Raw genomic sequence first — 26,004 nt, forward strand, 5'->3', positions numbered from 1 at the left:
CACACATGATGACAGGAAGGCAAAAGATTTCCTGAGTTCTGGAAACAAAGGCACACTCCCAGGTCACCCTTGGGTACACTTGCTCTTCTCTTGAGATCATGATGTCTGATACAAAGAAATGATGGAGTATCAAAAGTTTTAACAAAATCCAAAGAAACAACAAATATAAAAGCAGTGGGAAAGGCCATAGTGGCACAAAGAAAGAAAGATGCTGACACAGTTAATCCTTTACACTGCACTGATTAAAAAAATTATTTTTAAGAATAATACTGTCAGGCTTTCCTGGTAACTCAGAGGGTAAAGAATCTGCCTGCAATGCGGGAGACCTGGGTTTGATCCCTGGGTCAGGAAGATCCCCTGGAGAAGGGAATGGCAACCCACTCCAGTATTCTTGCCTGGAGAATTCCATGGACAGAGGAGCCTGGCAGGCTACAAAGGGGTAGCAAAGAGTCAGACACGACTGAGCGACTAACACTTTCACTTTCTTTCTGCCAATGCAGGAGACAAGAGTTTGATTACTGACCCGGGAAGATCCCACATGTTGTGGAGCAAGTAAGTCCGTCGGTCACAACTATTGAGCCTGTGCTCAAGAGCCCAGGAGCCGCAACCACTGAGCTGCTGCTGCTGCTACGTCACTTCAGTCGTGTCCCTGGGATTCTCCAGACAAGAACACTGGAGTGGGTTGCCATTTCCTTCTCCAATGCATGAAAGTGAAAAGTGAAAGAGCCCCTACCAGCGATTATTGAAGCCCGTGCTCCTCAACAAGAGAAGCTACAGCAATGAGACGCCCACACATCACAACCAGAGAGTAGCCCCTGCTCGGCACAACCAGAGAAAGCCCATGCATAGCAATGAAGACCCTGCAGAGTCATAAATAAATTACTTTTAAAAAGAAAGAATAATAATGTCTTATTTCACTATAACTTAGGCTCCAGAAGACAGACTGGATTATAATAATAGTGCAAGTGTTGAAATCTGAGTCACACCAAGCAACCTCTTATTAGCTGAGCTGTGCCTGTCCTGGGAGAACACAATGCAGGATCCACACTCATCCTTGTGCAAAGGGACGGTATCACCTTTCCAGTAAACAAAAAATCTCCGACAAGTCACCCTTGCAAGCAAGAGGTCCATGTAAGTGTTCTTTCCATGCCAGGAACAAGGACTCACTAACAAATGCCTTATAACTGCATGGTCCAAGCTGGAAACCTGAGTCACACATGACACATTACTATAAAAATCATGGAATAATAGAATTAGAGAGATGGGAGGAGTTTCTGAGGTTAACTAAGATAACTGACTAATTTCAAAGCCTAGGAAACTATGAGAGGTATAATGACATGCCCTACCTTCATTGAAGCTTTAAGAAAACTAGCCTTAAGAAAACTAGCCACAGGGAGACTAAAATGAACAAAAAACAGGAAAGAAGAGTAAGCGTGCTGCCTAATCTTCATTAAATCAACTGCTTAAGGATTGATGCTTATTTACAGTAATATACAACAATAAATGTCTTCCCAGGTGGCTCAGGGGTAAAGAATCCGCCTGCCAGTACAGGAGATGCCAGAGACATGGGTTCAATCCCTGGGTCAGGAAGATTCCCTGGAGAAGAAAATGGCAATCCACTCCAGTATTCTTGCCTGAAAAATTCCATGGACAGAGGAGCTTGGCAGGCTATATAGTCCATGAGGTCACAAAGAGTCATTCATGACCAAGCGACTGAGCACACACATACAACAATAAAACAGACAGTGACTTAATGTAAGCAGCAGGCCAAGGAGAAAAGGAAAGATATACCCATATGAATTCAGAGTTCCAAAGAATAGCAAGAAGAAACAAGAAAGCCTTCCTAAGTGATCAGTGCAAGAAATAGAGAGGGAAAAAAGAATGGTAAAGACTAGAGATATCTTCAAGGAAATTAGAGACACCAAGGGAACATTTCATGCAAAGATGTGCACAATAAAGGACAGAAATGGTATGGACCAAACAAAGGCGGAAGGTATTAAAAACAGGTGGCAAGAATACACAGAAAAACTATACAAAAAAAAAAAAAAATCATCATGACCCAGATAATCATGATGGTCTGATCACTCACCTAGAGCCAGACAGTCTGGAGTCCAAAGTCAAGTGAACTCAGGAAGAATCACTATGAACAAGGCTTGTGAAGGTGATGGAATTCCAGCTGAGCTATTTCAAATCCTACAAGATGATGCTGTGAAAGTGCTGCAACTCAATATGCCAGCAAATTTGGAAAACTCAGCAGTGACCACAGGACTGGAAAAGGTCAGTTTTCATTTCAATCCCCAAAAAAAACAATGTCAGGAATGTTCAAACTACCACATAATTGCACTCATTTCACACTCCAGCAAAGTAATGCTCAAAATTCTCCAAGCCAGGCTTCAACACTATGTGAACTGAGAACTTCCAGATGTTCAAGCTGAATTTAGAAAAGGCAGAGGAATCAGAGATCAGTTGCCAACATCCGTTGGATCAAAGAAAAAGCAGGAGAGCTCCAGAAAAAACATCTACTTCTGCTTCTTTGACTATGCCAAAGCCTTTGACTGTGTGGATCACAACGAATTCTGCCTCTTGAGAAACCTGTATGCACATCAAGAAGCAACAGTTAGAACCAGACATGGAACAACAGACTGGTTCCAAACTGGGAAAGGAGTACGTCAAGGCTATATATTGTCATCCTGCTTGTTTAACTTATATGCAGGGTACATCATGTGAAATGTTGGGCTGGATGAAACACAAGCTGGAATCAAGATTGCCGGGAGAAATATCAGTAACTCAGATGACACCACCCTTAAGGCAGAAAGCGAAGAGGAACTAAAGAACTTCTTGATAAAGATGAAAAAGAGAGTAAAAAATTTGGCTTAAAACTCAACATTCAAAAAAACAAGATCATGGCATCTGGTTCCATCACTTCATGGCAAATGGATGGGGAAACAATGAAAACAATGACAGACTATTTTCTTGGGTTCCAAAATCACTGCAGATGGTAACTGCAGCCACGAAATTAAAAGATTCTTGCTCCTTGGAAGAAAAGCTATGATAAAGCTAAACAGCACATTAAAAAGCAGAGACATCACTTTGCCAACAAAGGCCATCTAGTCAAAGCTACGGTTTTTCCGGTAGTCATGAATGGATGTGAGAGTTCGACCATTAAGAAGGCTGAGCACCGAAGAATTGATGCTTTTGAACTGTGGTGTTGGAGAAAACACTTAAGAGTCCCTTGGACTGCAATGAGATCAAATCAGTCAATCCTAAAGGACATCAATCCTGACTATTCATTGGAAGGACTGATGATGAAGCTGAAGCTCCAGTATGCTGGCCACCTGATGTGAAGAGCTGACTCATTGGAAAAGACCCTGATGCTGGGAAAGATTGAAGGCAGAAGAGAAGGGGATGACAGAGATGAGATGGATGGATGGCATCACTGACTCAATGGACGTGAGTTTAAGCAAGCTTCGGGCGATGGTGAAGGACAGGGTAGCCTGGCGTGCTGCAGTCCATGAGTCCATAAGGGTGGTGTCATCTGAGTTACTGATATTTCTCCTGGCAATCTTGATTCCAGCTTGTGTTTCATCCAGCCTGGCATTTCACATGATGTACCCTGCATATAAGTCAAACAAGCAGGATGACAACATACAGCCTGAGTGACTGAACAACGACAGTTCTGTGTAAGTGGCCACACTTTAGCTTGAGTGTTCTGCTCCTTCTTCTTCCTCTACTGTGGCTTTCCTGGCACTTAGTTCTCACTGTGCCTAAGCGTTAGAGTCAGAGGGAGCTGGTTTAGGGAACTCCCTGGCGGTCCAGTGTTAGGACCACTGTACCTTCGCTGCTGAAGACAGGTTTAATCCCTGGTCAGGGAACTAAGATCTCACAAGCTGTGTGGCAATATCAAAATATAAGAGTTGGTTCAACTCCATATCCACAATTCTCAAGCACCACAAACAAATCTAGAGAGATTTCATTTGTGTAATAGAGATCAGGCTATCCAAATGCCAGGGTTCTTAGGGAAGATTAGATGAGTAAATAGATGTCCAGGGTCCAGCATGTTCCTAGCATATAACAGGCACTGAGATGTTGGTGTGCTTTCTTTATCCAGACAGGGCAGAAGCCAGAAGGAATAAAAGTAGCACAAAGAGTACAAAAGGCCTTCGTGATGATTTTCTTTTCAAAAAAAAGATGTCATTTTCTTATATACTCCTACAGAGAAATGTTGGAAAACTGGATGCAGATCCAGTTTCCTGCATAACATTTAGTAACTCTGTGTGTGTGTGTGTGTGTGTGTGTGTGCGCGTGTGGGCACGCACGCAAGAGCTCAGTCTTGTCTGACTCTTTGCAACCCCATGGCCTGTAGCCCACCAAGCTCCTCTATTCATGGAATTTTTTCCAGGCACAAATACTGGAGTGGGTTGTCATTTCTTACTCCAGGGGATCTTCCCAACCCAAGGATAGAACCCACATCTCTTGTGACTCCTGTGTTGGCAGGCACATTCTTTACCAATGGACCACCTGACCCTTGGGCCAAACCTAACAGTCAACGGCTGTCAATGCCCCTCCTGCCTACAAGAGGCAAAAGAGACATAATCAACACAGAAGAAAATGAGATAATCCACATGGATAGCTTATACTTCCCCGAGAACTATAGTCATAAAAGTTACCATTTCTGTACCCAGTCATTCTTTTTATTGTTAAAGCTTCTTTTAGCTTCGTAGTTAACAAATTCAAACCAGGTATAACTACAAATTTACATATAAAACACTACATCTTATACAAACCATCTCTTTAAATCCAGAATCATTTTTAATAAAATGATGTATCCTCTGTATAATGTTTTGAAATGCCTTTATTTTTAAAGTAATACATATTCATTGCAGAAATTTTGGAAAATACAAAAGGACTGAAAGACGAAATTAAACTCACACAGTTATGCTATAATCCAGAAACAACCACCATTATGTACTTAGTATATTACTTTCTTTCACTGTTTTTTCAGTTGGCGTACAAATTAATGCTAATAACATATTGTTATCATTATTTCAGAGTCTTCTAAATTCTGTTTTTCCTGCTAACATTACATGATAAACATTCTCTATTGACTATGTTAATATGAGGTTATAAATGGCAAATTTAGTCCTGAGTTTATTCATAGTCATAGGTTCAAGGTTTAGTGTGCTTAAACAGATATTATATAGTTTTAAAGAGTTCCTATGATATCTTTAGATCTCAGTCACAAAATTTAAAAACTCACTGGAAAGAAAATCTGCTCTATTTTTTACCCTCTTGATACTCTTAAAATGAAAACAAATTTGGTTTGTATCTCCCAAGTAGAGCCAAAAATAGATAAAATCGTATACTTGCAGCTAGAAATTAACTGTAAGTCTAATAATAGAAGTAGCCAAGATAACCAGAAATACATATACCTATACACAGACATATATAAGATCCTTTAAGTAAACTGTTCTCTATTTTTGAGGAATTTCCTTTAAAATTAGTTATAATAGATAAAAGATCTGGAATGGCACCCCCAAAAAAAGCAATAGAAAAAAAAAAAACTTTAGAGCATTAAACTGTCTGAATGGCTTAATTAAGAGAAATCAGGAATGCGCTGACTAGAAATGCTAGTCACTCAAGGGCTGGTAGTAGAATAATACTATCTAAATAATGGCAGTATGTTGAATATGCTCCTTTGTGCTATACACTGGGACCTTGTCATTTATCCATTCTGTACAAGATCGTTTGCATCTGCTAATCCTTAACTCCCCGTCCTTCCCTCCCCCACCACCTCCCCCTTGGCTACCACAAGTCTATTCTCTATGCTGATTCAATATCCGGTGATAAACCATAATGGAAAGGAATGCTTTTAAAAACGTTTATAGGTGTGTAGGGAGAAGGCAATGGCACCCAACTCCAGTACTCTTGCCTGGAAAATCCCATGGACGGAAGAGCCTGGTAGGCTTCAGTCCATGGGGTCGCTAAGAGTTGGACATGACTGAGCGACTTCACTTTCACTTTTCACTTTCATGCACTGGAGGAGGAAATGGCAACCCACTCCAGTGTTCTTGCCTGGAGAATCCCAGGGACGGCGGGGCCTGGTGGGCTGCAGTCTATGGGGTCGCACAGAGTCGGACACGACTGAAGCGACTTAGCAGTAGCAGCAGCATAGGTATGTAAGTGAGTCACTTCGCTGTACAGCAGAGATTAGCACAACGCTGTCAATCAACTATTCTCCAATTAAATAATAATATTTAAAATAAATAGTGGCAGGATGGCAAGTTCAGGAGTGGTGACAAAGATGATGAATATACCTTTCACCAAAGGTCTGAATTAACAGACTGTATTTAATATCCATAGTCTTAACCTCGGCACAATGAAACTATATTAAGAGAAGTAACTTCAGGAGAATACCCCAAACCCTGAGATTTTGGACCTGTGGACAGGTAGACACACTCCATCCAACAGTCACTACTGAACTCAGAAAATAGAAAATGCTTCTTCATCATGTCATAACTCAAGAAATCATCCCTAGAAAAATTCTGGCCCGGTAACTCAAGTCTCAAAATCAGAAGATGATATAATAGACTTTAGTTTAAGTTCAAAAAGATGACACTGACAGATGAAAGATACTAAAGCAAGAATTATTAAGTGATTTATCAGACTTAGTACTGTTGAAAAATTTTGTACATGGACATCAGACTTAACCTCACTTGAATACATTTTTGAAGGTAAAGAGCAAGTAACTCACATTATGCAATGTGTTTATATAAAGTATTGCTTTGGAGTAGGAAATGGTAACCCACTCCAGTATTCTTGCCTAGAGAATTCCATGGACAGAGGAACCTGGTGGGCTATAGCTCATGGGGTCGCAAAGAGTCCAACATGACTGAGTGAGCACACACACACAAAGTATTGCTTAAGCTACAGTTTTCACTCTTTTGGCTACAAAATGACTAGGACACACCTGTGTGAAACACAGTTCAGTGACACAGAGGGAAAGCAAACCCCATTTTTTAATTAAAACTGCAGGGAAATTGTGTGTGCTGGGGAAGCAGATGTAATTACTTGAGTTAGAAGTGGGCCAGGATACTATCTAGAGCTACTAGGATCTTTCATGATGAAAAATCATCACACTCTCAAATCTGAATTTTTTTTTTTTTACCTTCAATTTTGCCTTCTTGGGGTTAGAACACTTTTAACATGAGATATCTACCCTCTTAATGAAATTTTAAGTGTACAATACAGAATCGTTGACTAAAGTTATACAGCAGATGTCTAGAGCTTACTCACATTTTTTGTCAGTACTGTTTTTAGAAAAATGAAGATTTATTTTGAAGGGAAGTCAATAAATCTTTAATAGGATCTATATGGAATGACAAGATTAATATTACTGTTTAAATGACCAGCAAATACCCGAAGGTATTTGGACCAAAGTTTAGCACAGTTTCCAGTGTCTTCCTGTCTCATAAAGATGTGTGCATCAGTGAGTGCTCAGTCGTGTCTGACTCTTTTGTGACTCCATGGACTGTACCCTGCCAGGCTCTTCTGTCCATGGGATCCCAGGCAAGAATACTGGAATGGGTTGCCATTCCCTTCTCCAGGGGATCTTCCTGACCCAGGGAGTGAACCCGCATGCTCCTACTTGGCAGGCAGGTTCTTTACCACTGAGCTACTAGGGAATCCCCTTGTAAAGACACTTCTCTCTAAATTCAGAAGATAAAGGAAATTGGAGACCTGATGTTTTGTGTGGTGGGAGGGATTGTCCAGGGCCATTTAGTCAAGTGGGCATGCCTCCTTTTGGCATCATCAACATTAGAGCTTATTCATCTTGCTTTATTGAAATGTGGTTTCCACTGATTAGTAACTCCATATTTCCCCCTCACCCAGACCCTGGCAACTGCTATTCTGCGTTTTCATTCTATGAATTTAACTATTTTAGATACTTCCTGTAGTGGAATTGCACAATATTTGTCTCTCTGATCCTTTATTTCACTTAGCATAATGTACTCAAGATTCATCCATTTTGTTGCATATTACAGAATTTGATTTTAAAGGCCGAATCGTTCTCCATTATATATATATGACATTTATATATTATAAATATTTATATGACATTTTATTCATCCACTGATGGGCCACTGAGGTTGTCTCTACATCTTGGCTATCAAATCTGAATTTTCTAAGGGAACCACTAATAACACATCAGGTTCATTCTACAAAAAAAAAAAAAAAAACGAAACAGTGACTCCATTTAGGCTCAACAGGAAAAGTTCATCCTCCTAAAACATCCCAGCTGCATCCCAGGAACTTAGGTATCTCTTGAGTACTTGATGCTAATTCAAAGCTGGGTTAGTCATTCACTACTTTAATGTCAGAAAATTCACCATGTTGGTGAGCCTGGATCTTGTCATATAAACCTTAGTAAGCGGAATTGGCTTTTTATATTGTGCTTCCTTGTTTATGTTTCTTTTCTTCTTTCTGGACAGTTTAATAAGCAAAAATATCACATTCAAAATCCAAATCCTAGCTGTATCATTTTCTAGTTGTGTGACTTTAAGCAAGTTATTTCATCCCTCTGAATCCCTTTCTCCTCATATTTAAAATGAGAAAAATAACATCAAAGAATTATTTAACAATTGCTTATTATTGTAGGTTTTATTCCATTTTAGCATCTCAATAATTCTAAGAGATCGTTACTAATATTAGCCCACCTTAATTATGAGGAAATTGAGGTACAGAGAGGTTAAGGAATTTGCCAAGTACCTTATTCAATCTTCAGAGCAATTCAACAGTGTTAATACTATCCATATCCTCACTCTGCAGACGTGGAAACCCAGCACAGAGATGATTAACTAATCTGCCATCCTCACACAGTGAGGGTGCGGCAAGGCCATGGAGTCGCACACTACTGACAGAAATGGATGCGTTCTCTACAGTTTTCTGAGTAAAGAGGTGATGTGTGCACTTAGATATGTGCCTACATGAAATACAAAGTGTAAAACAGCACCTCAGCGTACTGCTCAGAAAGGACAAAAACTCTAAAACAGATAATCTGGGTTTCATTCTGTTCCACTCATTATTAACTGACGACTTTGGGCAAATCATTGACACTCTAAGCCTTTAACTGAAACGCAGCTAATAACATATACAGCAAAGTGATGTTGTAAGCAGTGTATATAAAAGATATGTACAACTGCCAATCACCATACCTGAGCCCAACAGGTGTCTAACAAGGGCTCCTCTCTTCACTGCCACTCCCTTCATCTCTCTCTTTATCAGCTTTAAAGGAGAAAAATCCCACATGCAAGCTCAAAATCAAGCACAGCTGTTTTTACTAGGCAGGCCAACCATGTCCTGATGAACATGTTGTGCACTGCACAAAAGCACCCAGCCAAGGAGCAAGGAGAGGTTGAAATGTAGCCCATTCCCTGTATGGAGAAAGGGCCCCATGATTCTTCACACAAAGTCTCTGAAAGTGTCAAACCTGTGCAGCTGTACCACCCATTCAACTTTAATTCTCTTCCTAGAAGTATTTGGGGAACCAGAGGAATTCTCCAAGGAAACTGGGGTTTTCTTTCACCAATTTAATAAATTTTGATGAAGTCAGGCTGCAAATACTAGAATGAATGGACCCTTGCAGCAACCCCTGGCACTCTAATCAAGTTTCTCTTTGTTGAATAAGATTAAATGAAAAGAAGTATACCATAAGTCATGGATTTAGATAATTACAATGTTTATTTACATCTTACTAATTTCAGCATCACTATTTAAGTACTGTCCCAGCACAAACGTAGGTGCCAGACATTCATTAATCTTTCAAAAAGGAAAAAAAAAAAAAGTTGCTTTGCATAATCTAGAAAGGAAGGGAGTAAAGCCAAGAAACTAACTTTTTTTCAACATATACTAAGTGGTGGATTCTGGGAAATATCTTCCTGTACATAATCCTCAAAATCAAAGCTACAAACATTTGTTTATAATATTTAAATGATTCAAAACTGGAGGTTGAGGATGGAGGAAGGAAACATTGACTTTCATTTGTTACACTTCTGCAGTATTTTAATTCTTTCAATCACATGTATTTTACTTTATGCTTACAACCAGGTATGAATGACATTAATTCCATTTTATATATGAGGAAACCAAGAGTCAACAATATTAGATTATTTTTTACAATGTCACACAGCTAGGAAATGATGGCACAAGTACTTGCCTTTGAAAATAAGACTACCTTTGACCAAGGAACGAGAGGGGAGACAAATTCAAGGAATTCTTCCTTGGGATCTCAGTTTTCTCACTAATAAGGCACACTGGGTTGTCTGACAAGAAAAAGAAGGTAAGGTTAAGGTAAAAAAATTGAAGAAAGAAATTTTTAAAGATGGAACCACCAATATGGAACATATAGGAGAGGAAGCTGACTAGGGCCAAGTAAATGGATTGCTCAGCAAAGATGAGGGCCTGCTAAGAATGGAACTCATCAATTTGTAATGGAGCCAATCAGCACAATTATATAATTTTTTTCCCAGTAGTGCTGGGGAGTCCAGAATCAGTTAATTCAGGATTGGCAAGACTAATGTGGGTTTAAGCAAAAGCTTTAGAAGTCTTGAGGGGACTTGCAATTTAAAAGCAGATAAGACACGGAATCTGCCTTCTATCTCTTCCGAGAAAGCACTTAAAAGTAAGTATGATGAAAAAGGATCAAGCTTGCAAAGAGAAATGGAAAGAGTGACACCAGACTCTGTGAAAATACCAAGTGGATAAGCAAAGGGGCATGTGAAATGAGCAGATACCACCTTGGAGAGAAGCCAGCCTGCCCCATGGAATCTCTACAAAGCTCTGAACCCAAATCCAACAGCAGCCAAAAGTGACCACAAAGCTCAAAACAATGGGACTCAGTAGAGATCCGAGGGAAAGAAACTGAATCAGTGGGCCTTTCTATTCTCATACCCACATGCCTTCAGAGCTCTGAAATTCATCGAAAAACTCTTCTTCAAAAGAAATAGGAAAAAATGTTAAGAGCTAAGCTTCTACCTTAGATATAGACAACCCAAAATAAAATTCCCTCATTCTTGCATGAAAGGAGGTGAGGAAGAGAAGGGGACATATAACCTGAATGATGCTAGATGAGTCTTGTCAACCTGTAAAACCTAGAGTAAACAAACAGAAAAATTGATATTTAAAATTAAATGATAAAATATAAGAAAAAGAAACAAAGTTTAAAAATTGGAATTATATGCACAGAGATCTGAGAAGATATTACTCTTGTTAAAATAATATCAGGATGTTATGAAAAGGGAACACTCACAATACAACAATGAGAAAAAATATTCTCAAAATGTTAAGTTTACATAAAAAATAAAAATCAGGTTTGGAGAAATATCATAGAAAACAGCATATGAAATATGAGAGAACAAATTAAACATACAGGCAACCAGTCTATAAGTTCCAACATCTGAATAATAGATACCCTGGAAAACATGGGGAAAATGAAGAGCAGAGAATGAGTTAAAGATATTGATGAAAATCTACCTGAGGTAAAAAAATTAAAAAGACATACGTGTTAGATTAGAAGAGTTCCAGGATTATCTAATACAGTGAATGAACAAAGCCCTAGGCCAAGACATCCATGCATCCATGCATCCATTCACTCACTCATACAACAAACGCTGCTGCAGATGCTTTTTTTTTAGTGAAAGTCGTTCAGTCACATCCAACTCTTTGCAACCCCACGGACTATACATCCATGAAATTCTCCAGGCCAGAATGCTGGAGTGGGTAGCCATTCCCTTCTCAAGGGGATCTTCCCAACCCATGGATTGAACCTAGGACTCTAGCATTGAAGGCAGATTCTTTACCAGCTGAGCTGCCAGGGAAGCCCTGTTGTAGAATGAGGCTGCAAATGTTATGTAGGCAACTATAGTAACTGTTCTCAAGGAGCTAATATTTTAGAGAAAAAAAGACAACAGTAAAGCAAGTAAACAAGAGAATTTCAGACAGTGGCAAATGCTATGAGGAAACTAAAGAGAGGCGATATGATAAGGGATGAGGGGGGAGTGAGCTCCTTAGATTGGACAGAGAGGGAAAGTCTCTCTGAGAATGTGACATTCTCAAGACAAAACTACAGGGTAGAGCATTCCTTATGAAATTTCAAAGCACCTTGAATGAAAAATATCCTCAAAACTTCCAAACAAAAGCTGGTCACAGAGAGATGAGAACTTGAATTGAAATTAAATGTGTTAAGTACCCCTGCAGCATTAAATGACAGATAATAGGCTTCCTGTCCCTGGTGGTACAGTGGATAAGAATCCACCTGCCAAGGCAGGGGACATGGGTTCAATCCTTGGTCTGGGAAGATCCCACATGCCAAGGGCAATTAAAGCCCATGAGCAGCAAGTACTGGGTCCATGCGCCCTAGAGCCTGTGCTCTGCAACAAGAGAAGCCACCACAATGAGAAGCCTGTGTGCCTCAACGAAGAGTAGTCCCTGCTCACCGCAACTAGAGAAAGCCCACTTGCAGCAAAAAAGACCCAGCGCAACTCAAAAATAAGCAAATAAATAAAAATGTTAGATGACCAAACAATGGTTTCAGAGTTCTCAGAAAAAAAATATTTAACCTGTAATTCTATACCCACTCTAACTACCATTTAAATGTGAAAGAATAATAAAGACATTTTCATAAACTTACGGATTGAGAAAGCTTTTCTTACCATGAACCCTTCCCTAGGAAGTTATCCAAGGACTTTTTTCTGGCAGAAAGAAGAGTTAACAAAGAAATAACTACATAGACAACCACCAGTGGGTACAACTGAGATCTGTGAAAGGAAGTTCATGGAAATAAGTTATGCAAAAGAGCATTCAGTCCAACTGAAACAAGATTATGGAGAGTTTCTGGAAAAAGAAGGATTTAATAAACCAGGAAGTATAATTGAGAACTTATATACACAGGCAAGATGAAGGTCCTTAGTAGGAGAAAGAACAGGCCTTTGGAACTTAAAGACAAACAACACAAGAAATTCATGGTCCAAATATGATACAGTTTTAAGCAGGTTCCCTTTCCTAACCTACTTAGTAGATGACTACTTCTTCCTCCATCCCTCTATTTTCTGGGGGAAATGAACCAATCTCTGTACTTAAGAGCACCACATGAAGGAGCCTTTTGGTGCGATGCTTTGATCACGATAGAGGAATTCAATAAAATTCATTTACAAAATGAACAGTAGGTCCTGGGCCTCTTCCAATCACCACCTCACCTCCAGGTCTAGAATGCCCAGCAGCTGGGCTTACAACCCTGAACCCACCACAACACAGCCCCAGCCAAGAGATGGGGGAATCCTTCTCTTGAGGAGTTGAAGCACCTCAGAAGTAAGACTTTAGGTTCTGACAGCGAATACCACAGTGAAAATGCCAGCTGTCTCCCTGCAGGTACCCTATGGTGAGATCCACCAAATGACAAGCTCTACCTTCAGACACAGAGCCCTACTTCTCAGCCTTTTAAATACACACTTTTTAATACTGAGAGAAAGCTCAGGCTGACTTGAAATTTGAGGGAAACTTTCAATAGAAGAGAGACAGCAAAATAGAAAGCAGGCACTCAGAGGATACAGACAATTCAGGAAGGAAAAGAAACTCTAAATAATATTGCAAAAATAAGAGAAGCTACCCCATCCATGAAGCAAGAAGACTAGGAGCAGGGAATAATCACAAATCAAGAGAGAACTGTGGAAACCAAAAACCACAATAGCTTTAAAAAAGAATTCAGCAGAAGGCTGGGAAAAGAAAGTTGAAGATATCTTTCCCCAAAAATAGGACCAAAATTAGATATAAAATAGATTGTAAAGACTAAGAAAATGAGAGAATCAGTGAAGGAGCAAAAAGAGAAAAAAAAAAAATGTGGGGGAGAAAATATCAACACTGAATTTTTTTTTTAAGTTTAAAATGGAAATGAAAAACATAATCTCCAGACATTTAAAGTTCATCAAGTGCTTAGAGGAAAAAAAAAGACTCACCCCATAGTGTATCATGGTGAAATTTGGGAATACTGGAAATAAACAGAAACTTCCAGGAAGGAAAATTAAGACACACACAAAGGACTGGGAAAAAGGAAGGCCAGAATTCCCACAACAGGATTAGACAACAATGGAATGAAAACTTTAAATTTTTTAGTGAAAGTGATTTATCCAATCCAAAATTCTTTACCTAGCCAATTTGGTAATAAAATGTAATTTTTTTTAAAAAGGCTATTTCATGAAAAAAATCTCAAAAAAAGTAACCACCTTTACAGGCTTCCTATAGCCACTGGAAGATGAGCTCTAATAAAATGAGGGAGTAAGACAAAAGAGAGACCTTCACAGATCCCAGAAAACCAAGGATCAGGACAGAGAGAAGCATCTAGGATTCCAGGAGATAGTGGGGCAGCAGTCCCAGAGAAATCCCATACAGATGACTCCAAGGGGTGGGGGAATGTATTCCTGAGTTCATCAGATGGGCAAAAAGTAATACTGAGATTTCTTGAGTCTTCAGAGGATATGGGAAGCTAGATTCAAATTCAAAGAAAACAAAGGAAATGAAAATAAAGTGATGATTTAATTCCAGGAAAATCACTGCTGTACAAAAGAGGAAATCTAATCATGATACAGTGCTTGAATCTCAGCTGCTAACAATACTGTCATAATCATACCATGAAAATATCAAAAAAGAATTTGAGAGCAACTTGGGAAGAAAATGCTAAACTCATTTACCAAGTGAGTTTGTAAGTTCTCACTTACCAAGACAGGAAGTCAAAAATAATGTCTCAATTTGGTTAATTTATACAGTATGCTTTAAAAATACAGAGGTAAATACCAGAAGAGATAGCTAAAAAGAATTTTAAATTATCATCCCTGGGAAGCAGGGTTAATCAGGAGACTGATGCATTTTTCTTACTAATTTTTAAAATTCTATTTATGTTTGCCAATTGTAGTAAAAATAATTTGAAGGAAATTATTCTTAATGTATAGTTCAGTTCAGTTCAGTCGCTCAGTCATGTCCGACTCTACAACCCCATGAACTGCAGCACGCCAGGCCTCCCTGTCCATCACCAACTCCTGGAGTTCACTGAAACTCACGTCCATTGAGTCTGTGATGCTATTCAGCCATCTCATCCTGTCGTCCCCTTCTCCTCCTGCCCCCAGTCCCTCCCAGCATCAGAGTCTTTTCCAATGAGTCAACTCTTCGCATGAGGTGGCCAAAGTACTGGAGTTTCAGCTTTAGCATCATTCCTTCTAAAGGACACCCAGGACTGATCTCCTTTAGAATGGACTGGTTGGATCTCCTTGCAGTCCAAGGAACTCTCCAGAGTCTTCTCTAACACCACAGTTCAAAAGCATCAATTCTTCGGCGCTCAGCTTTCTTCACACTCCAACTCTCACATCCATACATGACTACTGGAAAAACCATAGCCTTGACTAGAAGGACCTTTGTTGGCAAAGTAATGTCTCTGCTTGATGTATTAGTGATGACTAATAACAATAGCTAACTTATCTCAGAGCACTTATTCTGTGCCAGAAGACCTGAGAGCTTTATACATGTTTCTTGTGTAATCCTTGCCTGTAATCATTAAGTCAATAGACCAAATGTTTGGGTCCCTGAAAAACACATGTGTTGAAAATTAATGCTCCAAGTTGATGGTATTTGGAGTTGAGGTCTTTGGGAGGTGATTCAGTCATGAGGGTGGGGCTCTTACAAGTGGAATTAGTGCCCTTACAAAAAGGACCCTAGGGAGAAGCCTCACCCCCTCCACCATGTGAGGACACAGCGAAAGACAGCCATTTATCATTCAAGAAGCAGACTCTCATAAGACACTGAATCTACTAGCACCTTGATCTTGGACTTCCCAGCTCTGGAACTGTGAGAAATAAGTTCTTCTTGTTTCCAAGTCACCTAATCTATGGTGTTCACTTACAGCAGCCTGAACAGATGTGTAAGTCATACCTTGGTTTTGCCATCTGTAAAATCAGGATGATAACAGTATGTACCTAATTAGTGCCGCTGGTGAGGATAGATGAGTTAATATATATAAAGCATTTAGAAGAATGCTTGACATGCAATAGTGTTAATATAAGGCTTAGCTATGCGTTGAACATCATCAACATGATTATTGGCACAGAAAGATCTCCAACCTATATTGTTACATTAAAAAAAAAATAAGCCCAGAAAAGTATGTATAGGATGCTACTTTTTGGATATAAATCAGGGAATACTGACAAGACACATTCACAGTTTCTTGTATAAGGAATATCCTTGAAATGATACACAAGAAATGAATTAAAGTGGTTCCCTGGTTTGTCTTTGGGAAGAAGTGGGATGGAGGACTTGAGGTACATTGTATTTTCATTGAACTTTGTTTCAAAATTATGTGAATGTATTACCTATTCAAATCTTTACATTAAAGAAGAAGAACAGTTTTCATTAAGCCAACAAGCCTTTCTTCCTCATGGACTGTGATCCAAATGCAATGGGAGATATGCCCAGGGTCCAAACAGACACACATAACTGAGAGACTGTGGTCTCTGCCCATCGAGGGTGCAGCACCACCAGGCCAGAGACAGAAACACAGTGAACCCTGCCCAAAGGACGGGCACAAGGTGGACCCAGGGATCCAAACAGCGCTGGGTTTTGCAATTGAATCACAACCAGGATGAGAGGAGACGGTTCTTCCAAGACACTTACCCTGTCGTGTAGGGGATGTTTATGCCCCCTAGATTGATACTTTCACATCCAACAATAAACAGGGTTGAAAAGCACAGTAAAGACACACCACTGCAGATCATTGCTAGTTTCGCAGATTCTCTTGCACCAAGCTTCAATTTTTTTATAATGTAGCCTCCCAGGACAATGCCAACACCGGCACTAGGGACAATTATGACGCCTGGAGAGAAGAAGGGAAGGACAGAATTAATTTGAAGTAATGTACACAATTTTGTTTTCCAAGTATTCTGTTTCTACTTACTTATTAGTGCTAAGGCAAAGAATTTTTTTAAATACTGTAATCAATAAATTTTCAATGTTTGTGATTTTATAGTACAGTTTACTTTCAACAAAGAATTCATATCTAGAATGTGCAAAATTTAACAAAGACATAAAAAGAAAGACAAGCAAATGAGCAAAACTTAAATGGCTCTTCACTAAGAAGGAAATTCTGCTGACCCATTAAGATATAAAGATGCTCATCCTCTTTCTCAGAGGGAAATACAAATTAAAGCCACAATGAAAAAATATGCCACGTTAACCATATTGGTGAAAATTGAAAAGTCTGACAATACCATATATAGGGATAAGATACAGAGCAATGGGTATGCTCTGCATGGCTGGTGGGATATAAATTGTGACAGATACTTTGCAAGACAGTTTGACATTATCTGGTAGAGTTGAAGATACACACCCCCTGTGACAGGCAAGTCCATTCCTAGATCTATACCCTGAAGAAACTCATGCACACAGGGACCAAAAGAAGTTTACAAGATATCTAAGCACCATAGTAGCTCCAAACTGGAAACAAGCCAAACATCCATTAATAAATACATTGCAGGGAGTAAATTCATGTACTGAAATGCTGCTTTACAAGGATAAAAATTAAGACAGGTAATTACATACCATTGCAATGAAGGGAGTAAAACACAACAAAAAACACAGGCTACCTGTATTTGTATAAAAAGCTCAAAAACAGGTAAAACTAAATGTTGGTTTAGAAATGAATATATAAGAAGCACAACTATGAAGAAAAGCCAGGAAGTAAAAACTGCCATAAAAGCCAAGATGGTAAGGGGATGGATGGGATCCAGAATGGATACAGGAGCTCCTGGAGAACTGAAGATGCTCCTTCCCATGACCTGGGTAGTCGTGGCACAAGGGTTCACTTTATGATTATTCATTATCTCTAAGGATTTTTTTGAAGGATAGTAATTCACAACATGATAATTTCAAGGCTAGAGCAATGTAATTCAGTTATATGTGTATATAGAGATGGAGAAGGAATGCCAACCCACCCCAGTATTCTTGCCTGAAAAATCCCTTGGAAGGAGGAACCTGGTAGGCTACAGTTCATGGAGAGATATAGATATATAGATTCTTTTTCATATTATTTTCCATCATGGTTTATTACAGGATTTTTAATATGGTTCCCCCTATGCTATAGAGTAGGACTTTGTTGTTTATCTACTTTATATATACTAGTGAATATATGTTAAACCCAACCTCCTAATCTATCTCTCTCTGACTCTTTACCCTTTGGTAGCCATAAATCTGTTTGCTGTGTCTGTGAGTCTATTTCTGTTTTGTACATAAGCTCATTTGATTCATATTTAGTTTTGGCCGTGCCCGGCAGCATGCAGGAACTTACTTCCCAGACCAGGGACTGAACTCATGCTCTCTGCAGTGGGAGGGCAAAACCTTAATCACTGGACTGCCAGGGAACTCCCTGTATCATATTTTAGACTCCACATAAAATTATTTAAGGTTTGATTAATGCACTTCTGTGTCCAAAATTAGTTATATTGTTTGCCCCAGGAAACTTACAATCTAAAAAAGAAACAAACAAAGCAAATTAAAGTATGATAGCCTGGCAACCCACTCTGGTATTCTTGCCTGGAGAATTCTATGGACAGAGAGTCTGGCAGGCTACAGTCCACAGGACTGCAAAGAATTGGACACGACTGAAGCAACTGAGGGCAAGCAGACACAAGACAGTTATACCAAGGGCAGGGAGAAAACAGGGGAAGAAGCACCTGAGTCTTCCCTGGGAGAAATCAGGGAGGACTTCACAGAAGTGGCAGTATTTGAGCTGACACCCAGCGGATGAGACAGAATCTGCCCAATGTGCCAGCACAGAGAGAATATGCTAAGAGGCATAAGATAGCAGAATTGAGGATTCAGATTTCAAGCTATGGGACTGTGGAATGCAAGCTACTGGGGTAAGGCAGGGTGTGGGCAAGAGACCAAGCCCACATGGGTAAGGCCAAGCGAGACCACGAAGGATCATGGAGAGGAGCTCAGGGTGTATCTCTAGGCAACGGGAAGCCACCGAGGAAATCTGAGCCAGGGTTAGAGAGGATGGGAGGTGTGTGCAACAAAGATCACTGCTGTTGGAAAGATGCAGTCAACATCAGACACTTGGTCAGGAGCAAACTGCTAAGGTCCGTGTTAGCCACGGTCAGGACCCACACTGACAATCATGAGCTGCAGAGGGAACAGGGACACACAGAAGGTGGCAAGGATCCAGAATACAAGGAGAAAAGGCATGGAGGAGCACAGATCAAAAGCCCCATGGTAGACATGCCAAGTGTGATGGGCCCGGGGACGAGCAGGGAGAAATGCCTCACATAGCGGTCCCTGTGCTGAGAGCCCAGGAAAAGCCGGCCCGGGGCATTCAGAACTGGTGGCAGAATCCATGGCATTTATGTGATGTTCCAAAAAGAGCACCTTCCTCTGTTCTACGGACTGAATAAAGTTGAAAGAGCAGAGGAAGACGAACCTTAATAGGAGAGCTCGTTAAGAGCTATTTTAAGGGCGCTGTGAAGGCCGAAGCCAGGCTGCAATGGGTTAAATCTTCAGTCGTGAGGATTTAGAGACTGGAATTCAAACACTTTGTAGAATTCAGACTCTAAAGGGAAAGGGGGCATGGGTTTAGAGTTAGAGTGAGGCCCTGAATATTCATTGCAAGGACTGATGCTGAAGCTGAAGCTCCAATACTTTGGTCACCTGATGCAAACAGCCAACTCATTGGAAAAGACACTGATGCTGAGAAAGATTGAGAGCAGGAGGAGAAGGGGACGACAGAGGATGAGATGGTCGGATGGCATCACCGACTCAATGGACCCGAGTCTGAGCAAACTTTGGGAGATGGCGAAGGACAGGGAAGCCTGGTGTGCTGCTAGTCCACGGGTCACAAAGAGTAACTGAGCAACAAGGCAGAGCTGGGGCTTGGAGAATTTCGCTTGTTTGTTACACATGCAGGGGACTTAAGCATAGTTATACGCTCACAAAGAGATTAAAAAGGAATGGCAGATTGAACAGGGAGGGAAAAGGTTATCTAATGCCAAGGCAAGGTCTATGAGAAGGAGAATACAGAATTAAAAGCACAAATGATCAGATTAGCCCTGAGGAGAGAGACACCCCTGCAACTAAGCTGGGAATCAGATTCGGGAGGGGGGAGGGTGGGTGATACATCAGTGGGTGGGTGGTAGCTCCTCAAAAGCAGTTTTTCTGGTGCTGTTGTTATTTGGAAACATCATACAACACATGTTGTAATAAAACAACATGCAGAAATATAAAGGACCGAAACCCCACAGCTTATATTCTGGCATAGTTCACTCCATCTTTTTTTGGATGTTATTTTCCCCCTCAAGAATTGATAATGCGGACTTTCCTGGTGGCTAAGACCCTGCACTCCCAATGCAGGGGGCCCAGGTTCAATCCCTGGTCAGGGAACTAGATCCCAAATGTGGCAACTAAGACCTGGTGCGGCCAAATAAATAAATACTGAAAAAAATTTTAATAAAAAGAATTGATAACATGTGCAGATTCTTTAGGATGTTGTTGTTCAGTTCCTCAGTCATGCCTGATCTCTGCGATCCCATGGACTGCAGCACGCCAGGCTTCCCTGTCCTTCACCATCTCCAGGAGTTTGCTCAAACTCATGTCCATTGAATCGGTGATGCCATCCAACCATCTCATCCTCTGTTGTCCCCTTCTCCTCCTGCCTTCAATCTTTCCCAGCATCATCAGGGTCTTTTTCAATGAATCAGCTATATAGACTCTTTATCTATACATATACATACATATATAGAGAGATATAGATATAGATAATACCTTTGGTTTGGGAAGAGCTATGGAGAACTTTAAATATAGCCAAAGGTTGGAATAACCACTGTGGGGAAGAGCGCGCTAAATAAGAATATGTACTTGGCTTTGCAAGTGGAGAATACTGTGGGTCCAGGTGACACAAGATTTCAGAAGTCTGCAGGTGCATCGATGTTCATGCTTTGATGGCTTGCTTCTGTATGGTCAACAGCCTTTGTGAAAGGCGGGTGGGGTGGGTATTAATAGATTCATCTAAAGTCTGAGCTTCGCATGAGTTGGCAGGAAAACAAAAACTGTGTTCATCTGACAATCCTCACCACAGTTGTGACTTTATAAAACTAGTAATGGCTGTTTCACAGATGGGGAAGTGACTGGCCCAGCAGTGCACACACAGGAGAAGGGACAGATGGAAACCGAGGTTTCTGCCTCCCAGCCCAGCCCAGCCTCCACAGCACCGCAGCTGCTGCTCAGAACCAGCGGTACCTGGAATCTTGTAAGCAACCTGACTAGAGCGATGAGTTACTTACCAAACTTTCCTCCTTATTAAAGAACAGTAAAAATTACATCTACATGAATAAAAAGCTTTACCTTTAGAGTGCATCTGTCCACTAATAGAATTACTATTTTAGTTGAGCAATGTTTAATTTATAGATACCGTGCTAGACCCCAGGATGGCAACAAAACAAATCCCCACACTAACAGCTGAGTCATAATTTAAAGTGCAAATCACTCAGTCGTGTCTGACTCTTTGTGACCCCATGGACTGACACTATCAGTTCAGTTCAGTCGTTCAGTCATGTCCGACTCTTTGCGACCACATGAATTGCAGCACACCAGGCCTCCCTGTCCATCACCAACTCCTGGAGATCACTCAAACTCATGTCCATCGAGTTGGTGATGCCATCCAGCCATCTCATCCTCCGTCGTCCCCTTCTCCTCCTGCCCCCAATCCCTCCCAGCATCAGAGTCTTTTCCAATGAGTCAACTCTTCGCATGAAGTGGCCAAAGTACTGGAGTTTCAGCTTCAACATCAGTCCTTCCAATGAACACCCAGGACTGATCTCCTTTAGGATGGACTGGTTGGATCTCCTTGCAGTCCAAGGGACTCTCAAGAGTCTTCTCCAACACCACAGCTCAAAAGCATCAGTTCTTCGGTGCTCAGCTTTCTTCACAGTCCAACTCTCACATCTATACATGACCACTGGAAAAACCATAGCCTTGACTAGAAGGACCTTTGTTGGCAAAGTAATATCTCTGCTTTTGAATATGCTATCTAGGTTGGTCATAACTTTCCTTCCAAGGAGTAAGCGTCTTTTAATTTCATGGCTGCAGTCACCATCTGTAGTGATTTTGGAGCCCAGAAAAATAAAGTCTGGCACTGTTTCCACTGTTTCCCCATCTATTTCCCAGGAAGTGATGGGACCAGATGCTATGATCTTCATTTTCTGAATGTTGAGCTTTAAGCCAACTTTTTCACTCTCCACTTTCACTTTCATCAAGAGGCTTTTGAGTTCCTCTTCACTTTTTGCCATAAGAGTGGTATCATCTGCATATCTAAGGTTATTGATATTTCTCCCGGCAATGTTGATTCCGGCTTGTGCTTCCTCCAGCCCAGCATTTCTCATGAGGTACTCTGCATATAAGTTAAAGAAGCAGAGTGACAATACATAGCCTTGATGTACTCCTTTTCCTATTTGGAACCAGTCTGTTGTTCCATGTCCAGTTCTAACTGTTGCTTCCTGACCTAGGTTTCTCAAGAGGCAGGTCAGGTAGTCTGGTATTCCCACCTCTTTCAGAATTTTCCACAGTTCATTGTGATCCCCACAGTCAAAGGCTTTGGCATAGTCAATAAAGCAGAAAATAGATGTTTTTCTGGAACTCTCTTCCTTTTTCCATGATCCAGCGGATGTTGGCAGTTTGTTCTCTGGTTCCTCTGCCTTTTTTAAAACCAGCTTGATGGAGAAGGAAATGGCAACCCACTCCAGTATTCTTGCCTGGAGAATCCCATAGACAGAGGAGCCTGGCAGGCTACAGTGCATGGGGTCGCAAGAGTCAGACACGACTTAGTGCACTGTCTCACCCCAGAGATCCTGCCACATATACCACAAAAACCAAACATCCCCCAATGACCTTGGCCCCACTGTTCCAATCACTCCCAGGTGGGAATTCAGGCACATGTCCACAGAGGTCACAGACAACATACATACAGTTCTGTTATGTCCCATATATTACCCTTTCATGTCCCAAGGAAGACATTTTCTCTTAGAGATTTTCATTTAGTGTATCTTTAAAAAATCTTGTGTTAAACTTGCCTCCATCTTTTTCTTGGGTAAGGACAACCCAGAAATGGCCCTTTTGTGTCTGTGATGTTGCCATTCACAGCTTTCTTGATAGGCCTAGTACAATCTTGAGAACAGGGTTGCTGTATGCTGAGTGTCAGACGGTAGCTCTTAGCTTTGCCTGTCTTAGGTAGTTATGCTGTGCATTTTTTATTGGTGTCCCATGTTTGATTTGTCCCTAATACCTTTGAAGTTTTTCTGAGAAATGAATAATGCAACATGAACTTATTAAAATACATTTTAAGCCTTTTAAAAAATAAATAAATAAATAAAACCAGCTTGAACATCTGGAAGTTCACGGTTCATGTATTGCTGAAGCCTGGCTTGGAGAATTTTGAGCATTACTTTACTAGCATGTGAGATGAGTGCAATTGTGTGGTAGTTTGAGCATTCTTTGGCATTGCCTTTCTTTGGGATTGGAATGAAAACTGACCTTTTCCAGTCCTGTGGCCACTGCTGAGTTTTCCAAATTTGCTGGCATATTGAGTGCAGCACTTTCACAGCATCATCTTCAGGATTTGAAATAGCTCAACTGGAATGCCATCACCTCCACTAGCTTTGTTCGTAGTGATGCTTTCTAAGGCCCACTTGACTTCACATTCCAGGATGTCTGGCTCTAGGTCAGTGATCACACCATTGTGATTATCTGGGTCATGAAGATCTTTCTTGTACAGTTCTTTTGTGTATTCTTGACACCTCTTCTTAATATCTTCTGCTTCTGTTAGGTCCATACCATTTCTGTCCTTTATTGAGCCCATCTTTGCATGAAATGTTCCCTTGGTATCTCTAATTTTCTTGAAGAGATCTCTAGTCTTTCTCATTCTGTTGTTTTCCTCTATTTCTTTGCATTGATCGCTGAGGAAGGCTTTCTTATCTCTTCTTGCTATTCTTTGGAACTCTGCATTCAGATGCTTATATCTTTCCTTTTCTCCTTTGCATTTCACTTCTCTTCTTTTCATAGCTATTTGTAAGGCCTCCCCAGACAACCATTTATACAGTCCATGGAATACTCTAGGCCAGAATACTGGAGTGGGTAGCCTTTCCCTTCTCCAGGGGATCTTCCCAACCCAGGGATCAAATCCAAGTCTCCTGCATTGCAGGCAGATTCTTTACCAACTGAGCTGCATAATGTAAAAGCAGTATAATTTGTTTGCCTGTGCATCCTAATTAGTATTCGGGGGTGTTTTTTAGTAATCAGTTCTTTAAAACAGAAACTTTGTCATTAGCCAGTATGAGGTCTCATCAAACACAGTGAAGATCTATTAAAATTTCCTTCTAACATCCCCATTCTCTAAATCTCACTGAACTACCAAAATGGAAAGATTCTGACCATGCATTCGGACAAATGTGAACAATGCTCAGAACTCCAGCTTGAGTAAGAGACCCAAATATTTTGGTGTTGGCATTTTAGGCAAATGGAATGAGTAGGGACAATTTCGTGCTGTGTGAGGGGTGGGGTGGAGGATGGGGGGAACAACAGAGCCTTCTCAGGGACCCTTCTCCAAGCCCCTGGCTCCCTGCAACCCAGTTTTAGTAGTTTGGGGTAAGCCTGTGGGACGCATGAAGCACCCAGGGGCTGAGAGTCAGCCTCTACAACCACCACCTTGCTGCCATCTAAGCCTCCCCAACTTCACCACTGCCTTTGAAAGGGGAGAGGGAAATGAGTATAGAAGATGGACTCTCCAGGAAGAAGTGGCCCTCCTGCCACTAGCCTTGAGCTCAAATTCTCCTCACTAGCTGGTGCTTTCCTGACCTTCCCTGTGTCCACAGACCCAAGCGCCCTTCCTTATGCCTCCCACCTCTGAGCCTCTGCTTCTGATCCAGCCCCTCCTCTAGCCACTGCCAGACAGTTCTGTCACCCTCGAATTTCTGCTCCTCCCCTAGGGGTCAAGATGCAGGGAGGGCGGGGCTACGGGGTGGGGGAAAGGTATCAGTGGATGGGTAGAGGGAGGACAGAGCAGCGGGGAATGATGGGAAAGCCTGGACCAAGCCAGGGGCCCAGCCCAAGGCACAGGTGCAAGAGGGTGGAGGCCTATGCGATTCCAAGTATCAGAGACAATTTCAGGTAAGAGCGTGGGCCATGAAGATCCAAGTTCAAATCTCAGTTCTGCCACCTACAAGCTATCTGCTCTTTGGCAAGTTTCTGAATATTCAGAACCTTGGATTTTCCTTGTCTGGAAAATGTGGGTAAGAATAGTTTCTTCTTGGTAGGTTGTTAGGATTACCATAGAAAGTGCTTGAAACAGTGTCTGATCCATAGTGTACACCCAATAAGTGTCAGCAATTGACACAATTACATCATTATTGCTGTTGTTGTTGTTTAGTCGCTAAGTTGTGTCTTTGCGACTCCATGGACTGTAGCCGACCAGGCGCCTCTGTCCATGGGGATTCTCCAGGCAAGAATACTAAAGTGGGTTGCCATATCCTCCTGGAGATCTTCCCAATCTAGGAATCAAACCCCAGGCTCCTGCTGCATCTCCTTCATTGCAGGTGGGTCCCTTACCTTAGAGCCACCAGAGAAGCTACATCATTATTATTATCTGCCTACTATTAATGAATTTAACATTTGCACTAACATATTGGAATTATATAACTGGGCAAATTTCCATATGCTATTTAATCTATAGGACTGAATTTAAACTTACAACTTATAATGGTCTAACATAAGCCTGTATGTGTTCTTTTATATATAAACCTTTGCTTGATATTGAGCTACTCTGTTCTCTTAAACACATAAACCTCTGTTAGCTTTTGAGCTACTGTGTGTATGTTTGTGTGTACTCAGTCATGTCCTCTTTGTGTCTCCTGCATTGGCAGGAAATCCTTTACC

The 26,004-nt window shown here is 41.0% G+C and overlaps 1 protein-coding gene across 2 annotated transcripts in view; it reads right to left on the minus strand.

Annotated features, from left to right (window-relative positions):
• The window catches only part of SLCO5A1 (solute carrier organic anion transporter family member 5A1), a 152,480-nt gene that overhangs the window by 16,902 nt on the left and 109,574 nt on the right, over nucleotides 1–26,004 (minus strand). For both annotated transcript variants that reach the window (XM_019973932.2, XM_019973931.2), the window contains one exon: nucleotides 16,708–16,906. In XM_019973932.2, the coding sequence (XP_019829491.1) occupies nucleotides 16,708–16,906 (199 nt within the window). The remainder of the gene's footprint in view (nucleotides 1–16,707; nucleotides 16,907–26,004) is intronic.

Source organism: Bos indicus, chromosome 14, assembly GCF_029378745.1.
Source record: "Bos indicus isolate NIAB-ARS_2022 breed Sahiwal x Tharparkar chromosome 14, NIAB-ARS_B.indTharparkar_mat_pri_1.0, whole genome shotgun sequence".
Taxonomy (NCBI): Eukaryota; Metazoa; Chordata; class Mammalia; order Artiodactyla; family Bovidae; genus Bos; species Bos indicus.